Source organism: Tenrec ecaudatus, chromosome 18 (genome assembly GCF_050624435.1).
Source record: "Tenrec ecaudatus isolate mTenEca1 chromosome 18, mTenEca1.hap1, whole genome shotgun sequence".
In the NCBI taxonomy this organism is placed as follows: domain Eukaryota; kingdom Metazoa; phylum Chordata; class Mammalia; order Afrosoricida; family Tenrecidae; genus Tenrec; species Tenrec ecaudatus.
Window position 1 is genome coordinate 5,992,835 of NC_134547.1, and position 10,399 is coordinate 6,003,233.

General features: G+C 46.3%; 1 protein-coding gene across 1 annotated transcript; it reads left to right on the plus strand.

The window, feature by feature from the left end:
* The first annotated feature begins 1,000 nt into the window (after positions 1-1,000).
* Positions 1,001-2,047, plus strand: LOC142432631 (fMet-Leu-Phe receptor-like). Its single transcript, XM_075537853.1, has one exon. The coding sequence runs from the start codon at positions 1,001-1,003 to the stop codon at positions 2,045-2,047; it is 1,047 nt and encodes a 348-aa protein (XP_075393968.1).
* The last annotated feature ends 8,352 nt before the right edge of the window (positions 2,048-10,399 follow it).

A 10,399-nucleotide genomic window follows, 5' to 3' on the forward strand; every position in this document is an offset into this window, starting at 1 on the left:
GAGAGGACCATATGGCCGGTCCCATCACGAGACAGGACATCCCTCAGTGACCCATTTTGCAACAAGGGACAACACTGGCAGCACAGTGTGGGAATTGTGCCCGATTTGACCACACCACACTGGGAACACAGGGAATCCAGGACAAATAAACCCCTCAGCACCAATAATGAGAGTAGCGATACCAGGAGGATAAGGGAAAGTGGGGGTAGGAGGGGAACACCGATCACAATGATCTACTTATAATCCCCTCCCTGGGGGACGGACAACAGAAAAATGGGTGAAGGGAGACATTGGTCAGTGTAAGACATGAAAAAATAATCATCATTTAAAATAAATGATCAAGAGTTCGTGAGGGAGGGAGGTGGGTGAAAAAATGAGAAGCTGACACCAAAGGCTAGGATAGAAAGCAAATGTTTTGAAAATGACGATGGAAACAAATGTACAAATGTGCTTGACACAATGGATGGATGGATGGATTGTGATAAGAACTGTAGGAGTCCCCAATAAGTGATTTAAAAAAAGAAAGACACGGGGGGGAAAAAAAGGGAAACCGAGCTGATTCCAGGAACCCAAGTGGAAGGTGAATTATGAGAATGATGAGTGCAACGAATGTATAAGGGTGCTTTGGTCAACTGATGTATGTACAGACTGTGATAAGAGCCTTATGAGCCCCAATAAAAAGATTTAAAAAAATAAGTTCTAAATTATCGAGGGTTCATGGGGGGAGGGGAAAATGAGGGGCTGTAAGAGCCCCCAATAAAATAATTTTTTAAAAGATTCACAGTCTAAAAAAACCAATAAATAAAAAAATTTAAAAAGAAAGACAATGGGTATGGAAATGAAGGCCTAGAGAAACTAGACGAAGGCTCCTAGCTAAGAACTAACCATCAAAAAAAATGTATAAGCTCATAAACCCCAAATAAAGTCACTTTGAGTTGGAAAAACCAAAAAAAGAAAAAAAAAAAAGAACTAACCATCACTGAACTGTTGCAGGAGCTCGATGGAGTCCAATTCCTCTCTTTCCCTGAATGTGACTCGAGAGATGTCGCTGAAATTCCCAGCCCCCAACGCTGTAAGTATCATCTCCCTGGTGATTTTAGGAATCACCTTTGTCCTCGGCATGCTGGGAAACGGCCTTGTGATCTGGGTGGCCGGCTTCCGGATGAAACACACAGTCACCACCATCTCGTACCTGAACCTGGCCCTGGCCGACTTCTCTTTCACTGCCACCCTGCCGTTCACCATGACCACTCAGATCATGGGGAATCACTGGCCTTTCGGTTGGTTCTTGTGCAAGTTAATTTCAACGGTGATAGACATCAACCTGTTCGGAAGCGTCTTTCTCATCGCTGTCATTGCTCTGGACCGCTGCATTTGTGTCCTGCATCCGGTCTGGGTGCAGAACCACCGCACCGTGCGTCTGGCCAAGAAGGTGATCATCGGACCGTGGCTCCTTGCCCTGATCTTCACGTTGCCCGTTATCATCCGGATGACGACGAAACCGTTTCTAGGAAGGACCGTCTGCACGTTGGACTTCGCACCCTGGACCAATAACCCCCTGGAGAAGCTGAGGGTGAACATCAACATGTTTCTGGTCCGAGGTATCATCCGGTTCATCATCGGCTTCAGCATGCCGATGCTCACGGTCGCCATCTGCTACGGTCTCGTCGCCACCAAGATCCACCAGCAGGGCCTGATCAATTCCAGCCGCCCGTTACGGGTCCTCTCCTCCGTCGTGTTGGCTTTTTTCCTCTGCTGGACCCCTTTCCAGCTGATGGCCCTCATCTACACAGTCAGAATCGGAAATGGCTGGCTGGTAACAAGCAAAGAATTCCAAGTCGCGCTTGATATGGTCAAAGCGCTGGCCTTCTTCAACAGCTGCCTCAACCCCATGCTGTACGTCTTCATGGGCCAGGACTTCCGAGAGAGGCTGCTCCAGACCCTGCCTGCCAGTCTGGAGAGGGCCCTCACTGAGGACCCAGGCCAGAGCACTTCTACGGTGACGTCAAATCAACCTCCTTCAGAGGCTGAGCTCCAGGGCTTTTGAAGAGGAGGGTCCGAGCCACGTCTGAACTCTGTCTTCTCCGACCCTACTGCGAGCTTGCCTTCCTCTGGCCTTATGCATTAGCCATGATGCTTAGTCCTAAGCATTTCCTGCTGACCTTAGGGTGAACCAACTCAAGAAAAACATTTTCATGCCTCGGATTTGGGGCCGGGGGGTGGGGATGGAAGAGGCATGAAGATACTGTTTGATGTTTGGACCTAACAAGTCAACTCCAGCTCAGGGCAGCCTGGTGTGTAACTGAATTAACGGGGCGATTCAGCCCCGTTACATCCTCACAATCATTGCTGGGTTTGAGCCCACGGTTATAGCCACTGAGGGCATCCTTCTCATTGAGGGTCTCCCTCCACTTTGGCTCCCCCTTTACTTGACCCTGGTAGCATCGTGGTTACCCACTGGGCTGCGATCTGAAAGGTCAGCAGTTCGAAACCACCAGCTCCTCCTGTGGAGAATGGTGGGACTTTCTACTCCCGTCAAGAGTTAAGGTCTAAAAAGCTCACAAGGGCAGTTCTAACCTGTCTTCTAGGGTCTCTATGAACCAGAATCAGCTCGATGGCAGTTTGTTTGTGGTTGTCATGACCTGGCATGATGTCCTTCTCCTGTGATTGGTTCCTCCTGATGGCATGCCCAAAGAGTGAGACAACGCTTCATCATCCCCACATTTAAGGCATGAGGAGACCATACCTCCTAGATTCTTGAATGATACTTACCATGCTGTAATCATTACCCATCGTGTCCACCTCCATTCTCAAAAGTACTCTGCTGTGGACAGTAAGTTATTGGTCACCTGAGGAAAGAGAACAAGCGGGGAAACATGTGAAAGAATAAAGTTGTAATGAGACAAGATATAAAGAGGGATGCTTTTCTGTAAAGTCCTTGGCTTTGACTGATGGATGAGAAAATATCATTATTTAGCTGTTGAAAGGAGAGCTCCCATCTCCCTGAGATCTAGGTAACACGGCCGCTAGCCATCAAATCATAAAAGGTGAGCAATTATTGTCCTTCGCCCCCCAACTCCGGGGGCGGGGGCATATGTTTTTCACTTGTGGCTTTGAGTTTTGCCTCTCCTGACTCAATTGAGCTCACTACAGAACCTAGGGTTTGCTTTTCACAGTGGCATTCCGGTTATTCCCACATAAGACATAAAGTTTCTGTGTGCAACATACTTTTCCACCGGTTGACACACTGGGATAGTCCCTGATCAACAACGGAAACAAGGGTAGACGCATCCAGTTGGACTTAAAGACTCCCTTGTTCTGAAAAGCCTGTCTTCGTCTTCCCGCTATTGTGTTGCTCTGCCATCCCTCCAACTCTAACCTCCAGTTAGATCTGGGTCCCTGTATCCTACCTCTTCTTCCGTGTTGAACAATTTACCCAGCATGCCCTTGACTCTTCAGATCTATGTGTGTTGGGTCTCTCTTCCCAAAGCAGTCTACTTATCAATGACAGCATCCCCACCTCCTACGAGGATTTCTGGGGCCAGCTCTTGAAGGACTCATGTGAAGACCACCTCAAGGCTCTTCATTTGGTGATAAGTCATAAAAATGAGTGGCGGGGGGCTGGGAATGAGAGGAAGGAAGAGGCTGGAGGAGGAGCCTCAGAGTGTCCTGAGGCGCTACACAGCAGAACGAGTAGGTGCATGAAGTACCGAGTGACGTTGGCTTATTTCACTCCAGTTCACTGGCAGATTCTTGGGCTTTCAATGCATAGTGTGCCCCTCAGAGAATGACCCTCATCTGGACACCCCCACTTTTCTGTGCAGCCCCTAAAGGTTCTCTGAGATCTGTATTTTAATCATTGTATTGGGGACTCATGCAGCTCTCATCACAATCCAGACATCCATCCGTTGGGTCAGGCACATATGCACATATGCTGCCATCACCGTTTTCAAAACATTTTCGTTCTACTTGCGGCCTATGGCAGTTTCCTGAGTTGTGTGTTGCAGCATCCAGCACGTTCGCCTAATCTGTCCCACCAATCTCTGAGCACCTGGAAAGGCCTCTCGGATCCTTTCCTCCCTCCTGCATACAAAAGGCTCCAATAAATGCTCCTGAATGAAATATTTTGCCTCTGCAATTCTTTTATAATGACTCAGACGACTCGTGTATCCAGCAGCAAGGTTTTTTTTTCTTCCTTTTATCTCTTTGTTTGCGGTGAAAATATACACAACAAAATGTGGGAAACTGAGAACTGGGAAGAGAATATATGCATCAAACTTATTTATTTTCATATTTAAGAAACCTGGGAGGCCAGGATTCTGGGTGGAGGGAGGCCTTAACACTCATGAGTTAGAGAAGAGTCCCAATCACATCCTCCTAATTAAAGATAATTCCCACAATATCCGCCCATCATAGTGCTGCCTAAAAGTGACCTCTTACAAGCACATGGCTGATTGCTATCTAGTTGGCAGTTTTATCTACAGGAGCAGACACATTGCAATTGCTCTCCCTGCTCAGGGGACAGTCACTCCCCCCTTACCTGCCCCCCAACACTGTCCCCAATGAACTCGGGGACCTCCAGGGTAAAGACACTGCCCACTTTGTCATGTATGTGGTTGCCTGTCATTAGGGAGCTCGCATGTCTGAAGACTATATAATTTGGTGTAAGAATACATTCTCTCTCTCTCCTGGCCCTGGTTCCTGATACCATGGAGGAGGTGAGCACCCCAAAACTTTTGTCTGCCTCTTAATTTCTTCTCTTCAATGGCACAACTATCCCTTAGGACCCATCTGGATGTGGGCTGGATCCCACAACAAAACATACACTAATTCAACCAACCAGTCAAGCCGTGCGACCATTCTCCAAATCCTTTTCCAAATCAGTCCACCCCCATGAGCCTAAACTCTAAACAAACAAGCAAAAAAAATCCCCAATCCCTCCCTCCCGTACCTCTGGCTTCTGTATATCCATTTATTTCCTATAAGTGAGATCATGCAGTATTTGTCCTTTTATGACCGACTTAGTTCACTCAGCATGACATTTTCGAGGCTTGGCCATGCTGTAGTCTGCACCAGGCCTATATTTTTCTTTATGGCTGAGCAATATACCATTGTATGTACAGACCACATTTCGTCTATTCATCCATCTGTTGATGGTCATTGATGTTGTTTCCACCTTTTCTGTATTAACTCTTGAGATCACCAATGCCACCTCTTTCGGTGTCAGTCCCATAATATCATGTCAACTTGAGGAGACATAATCATGTAGGGGGTGGAGTTCAGCCTGTCAGTCAGGTCATAGCCTGATGGTGCCTCCTTGTGGGAGTGGCCTTCTCATACAGAGAGCTCTGGGAACCTTCCCCTTGCTCTCTGCCTTCACCTTCCTGCTCTCAAATCCCTCAGAGAGCTGCCAGAGCCACCACCATTGGATCCGCATGACTGTATCTACCGGCCTGTGATCTCCCTGCATTCTGCATCATGGCATGTGGCTGCATGAGTCTGAAGAGGGACTTAGGGACTTGTATCAGACTTATGGACTAGTATTGGATGTATAGCCTTGAGTTGGACTGGGCTGGGAGGTTATTTCAATATACAATTACTTCTTGATATAAAGCTCTTTGTCGTACATATATGAGTATCTCTTGGTTTGTTTCTCTGGTCAACCCAGCCTAACACACTTTCCAAACCAATCCACTTATCAACAAATAGCACCCTTCCTAAAAGGAGGTCTCGTGCCAACTCTTGGGGATATTATTAAAAGATAACCAGGGAACTTTTCCTTTGATCCTAAATCATAAGAAAGAATGGTTGGAAACAGATTGTGGTAGCAGTTGTACAATTCTTCTTGATGTGATTAAACTATGGAAGGATAGGTTATATGCATTATTAAACCCCAACTAATAAAATAAATATGTAAATGAATACAGAGTGGTGGAGAAAGGGACAATGAGAGGGTGGAAGAGGGCCGGCTGGGGGAGTGTCCAGGATAGCTCAACAGCCAAGCACATACTTGGACAAGGAAGAAACTTCGGCACAGCAAAAAGGGTTTTTCCCATTGAGTGAAACCCGTGGTTGTGGGGAAAGAATCATCTTTGGAACAGAAAGGTCATGAGAACAAGCGTTGGTGAAATCTGAGCTTTAGTAGCTAGCAGTGGATCCTTTAACAAAAAAAGAAAGTCACAACTCAGAGCCTCGGTTTCCATCTCTTCAAAGTGGGGAGATAAGACCCATCTGCTCACAAGTCCTTTGTGAATGAAACACCCAGGACAGCTGTAGCACGCAATGTGTGCTCAATAACACTTACATCCCTTTCCATGCTCTTTACAAGGCTCAACATACCCCTTCTGTGGCCAAGTCAAGCTAATGACCCTTCTGGATATTTGGCCAGCTGTGGCAGACATGCCTATCCCATACCTATGTTTCCACCTCATTGACTCCTCCCGCCTGTCCCAGATTTATCATATATCCATGTACCCTTCTCGAGCTCAGCCACACATGACCTTACCCCAGGAAGAGATAAACCCAGTTGGTGCAGAGCCATCTGGTGTCCAGTCAGTGTTTCCCATTAGAATCTGATGTGAAAGACAGAGCCTACAACAAGGCAGACTGCATTAAGCATGGAAGTTGGGCAGAGATTGGTGTCATGGCGGTCTAAGGCATTATTGACAGTTGTAGAGAGAACAGAGTTCAAAAGAAGCCCCCCAGAGGTGTCTAAAGTTTGGCCCAAAGGGGATCCGTGGGCATCTTACATGTTCGGTCAGGTAATGAGGAAATGAGACTCAAACAGGAAAGCGAGGAAGCAAGTTGGGTTTCACACTCACAGGTCACAGAGAGAAAACGACAGCACACTGTAATGCAGGGCTACATGGGGTTGCACCTGGAGCCAAGGCAACAAGTTGGAACTGTCAAAGAGAGCCCATGTGTGTGTTGAAGTCTTATTGGTAGGTTAAAGGATTCTAGGGCATTTGGGAGTTAGACGAGATGGACAGGACATGGCAGGGAGGGACAAAGGATAGCTATGGTTGTTAATAGACTGAGTGACATACACTATTTCTCTGGTTCCTTGAGGCTTCCTCACCCCCCACTATCATGACAGCAACACTGCCTTTCACTGCTGGTTCCATCAGAGCATGTGCACAGGTACAAATAAGAAATCAGGGCTCACGACACACAGAATCCAGGAACAGGAATGGGAATAGTGATACCAGAAGGGTAAAGGAAAGGTGGGGAGAGGCGGGGAGGAAGGGGGGACTGATCGCAATGATGCAATGATTAACACATAACCACACGCTCCCCCTCCAGGGGAACAAACAACAGAAACCATGGGGGAAGGGAGACAGGGGTAGGTATAAGACATGAATATAAAAATAATGTACAATCTATCAAGGGGTCATGAGAGACAGGGGGAAGAGGAGCTGATACCAATGACTCAATAGAAAGTAAATGTCGCAGGGAACCAGTAGAGAGGTCTGACGGGCCGGCCCCAATCCCAACTATGTGGACAGCTGCCCCTCCCTCCCCTCACCCAGAAGAATTTACTTCAGAGTACAGCACTGAAGCTGCAGCTCCAGGGAGAGGTACATGTCTGATCAGAACACATGGGAGCAAATGAAGGGGAAGGAAGAGAGAGTGGAGCATATCCTGGTCCACTGAGCCTTGAGGATGATATCCCTGCTCAGAGCAGCCAATGCACAGAGAGAACCATATGGCCAGCCCCACTAAGAGACACGACGTCCCTCACTGACCCATATCACTACAGGGTACAACACTGGAGACACAGTGTGGGAATTGCACCCCAAAATACTAAGGGTGTGCAACAGAACAACAAGGGGAGCAGAGCAAAGAAGTCCCGAGAGAATACCAAAAATAGACTTTGAGGCCAGGGTGTGGCACCCCATTAGATTCAACCAGAACACACTCCTAAAGGTCAAGAAACAGACCTTGAACTGTTTACAAGCTTTTTTGGGTCACTTTTTGTTGTTGTTTTGTTTTCTTTTGTTGCTTTATTTTGCACTGTCTTGTTTTGTGCATATTATTATCTCTGCAGGTCTATCTAGATAAGATAGGTTGGATAAACAATCTGGAGAAGAAAACAATGGGACAACAGTTGGGGGGTAGCCTGGAAGAAGGGGAGGAGGGGAAAAGGAAGTGGGTGTAACAAACCCAAGGACAAACACAACAAGTGATCCAAAATTGGTGGCAAGGAGGAGGTAGGAGGCCTGGTAGGGCTTGATCAAGGGCAATGTAACAGAAATGAATTACTGAAACCTGAATGAAAGCTGCGCATGATAGTGGGACAAAAGGAAATAGAGGAAAGAACTAGGAGGCAACCGGTATTTATAGAGGTCTAAATACAGGCATGAACATATGTAAATATATTTATATATGATGATGGGGAAATAGATCTATGTGCACATATTTATAAGTTTAGTATTAAGGCAACAGATGGACATTGGGCCTCCACTAAAGTACTCCCTCAATGCAAGAATAATTTGTTCTATTAAACTGGCATTCCAGGAAGCTCACCTTCCCAACAAGATCATTGAAGATGAAGTGGGTACATAAGCAAAGGTAGTGAAGAAAGTTGATGATGCCAGGCTATCAAAAGATATAGTGTCTGGGGTCTTAAAGGCTTAGAGATAAACAAGTGGCCCTCTAGCTCAGAAGCAACAAAGCCCACGTGGAAGAAGCACACCAGCCTGTGTGATCACGAGGTATCATTGTGATCAAGTATCAGGCATCAAAGACATAGAACAAAAAATCATATCATTGTAAATGAGGGGGAGTGCAGAGTGGGGACCCAAAGCCCATCTGTAGGCAACTGGACATCCCCTTACAGAAGGGTTGCAGGGAGGAGATGAGCCAGTCAAGATGCAGTGTAGCAACAATGAAACATATAATGTTCCTCTAGTTCTTAAATACTTCCTCATCCCCACTATCATGATCCAAATTCTACCTTACAAATCCAGCTAGACCAGAGGAGGTACACTGGTACAGATAGGAACTGGAAACACAGGGAATCCAGGACAGATGATCCCCTCAGGACCAGTGCTGAGAGTGGCAATACTAGGAAGATGGAGGGAAGGTGGGGTAGAAAGGGGGAACCGATTACAAGGATCTACATTAACCCCCTCCCTGGGGGACAGACAACAGAAAAGTGGGTGAAGGGAGACGTCAGACAGTGTAAGATATGACAAAATAATAATAATTTATAAATTATCAAGGGTTCACGAGGGAGGGGGAAAATGAGGAGCTGATCCCAAGGACTCAAGTAGAAAGCAAATGGTTTGAGAATGATGATGGCAACAAATGTACAAATGTGCTTGACACAATGGATTGATGCATGGGTTGTGATAAGCGTTGTAGGAGCCCCCAATAATGTGATTTAAAAAAAGAAAAAGACAGAAAGTAAACGTCTGGAAAAAAGAATGATGCCAACATATGTACAAATATGCCTGATACAGTTGCTGTATGGATTGTTATAAGATTTGTACAAGCCCCAAATAAAATGATCTTTTAATAGAGAGAGAGAAAGAGAGAGAGAGAGAGAAAGAGAAAGAGACAGACAGACAGAGAGAGAGAGAGAGAGAGAGAGAGAGAGAGAGAGAGAGAGAGAGAGAGAGAGAGAGAGTGACTGAGTGGCAAGATAACAATGGGTTCTTGTCACAGGAAATCTTATGGGTCATGACCAGAAGGGCCAGGCAGAGCCCACAACTATTGAGAGACTGAATTGACAAGATAGGAATAGGTTCTTATCACAGAAACCATATGGGAGGTAGATGGTGAAACTCATCAGCACATACTTTGGACATATTATCAGGAGAGACCAGTCCCTAGAAAAGAACACCTTGCTCGAGAAAGTAGAAGGTCGGTGAAAATGGTAATGACTCTCCGGGGGATGGAGCAACACCTGGCAGCAACAATGGGCTCAAACAGAACAACAGTTGTGAGGCAGACCCAGACCCAGGCAGTGTTCTGTTCCGTTATACAACTTAACTGAGTAGGAACCAACTTGACTAATGGCGGCCAATGCTTGTCTTTGGAGAAGGGGGTGAAGCAGAAGCTTAGATTAAATCTTAAATAAGAGCTGGTGAAGCCCCAGAAAGCTAGGGGCAGAGAACCTGGATTTGAAGTTGGTTTGGCTTCTGTTTGACCTGTGGCTGAGAAGATGCATTTCTAACAAGATTTGAATGACAAGCAAATGCTGCTCGTTAAGACTCATTGGTTTCCAAGAAGCACCAGTAGTGCCTTGGCTCTCAGCATTCATTCAACACAAGAATCACTGGGGAATCAAGTGAAAACTGGATTTGGTACATCTGGGATGGAAATGGTCATTCTCGGCAGGGGGCTCAAACCAGAACCAATGGGTTTGAAACCCTGATGAGAAGGCATACGGCAA

Excerpts from the sequence above, each read along its gene's own strand:
- LOC142432631 (XM_075537853.1), top strand. The coding sequence starts at position 1,001 with ATGGAGTCCAATTCCTCTCTTTCCCTGAATGTGACTCGAGAGATGTCG.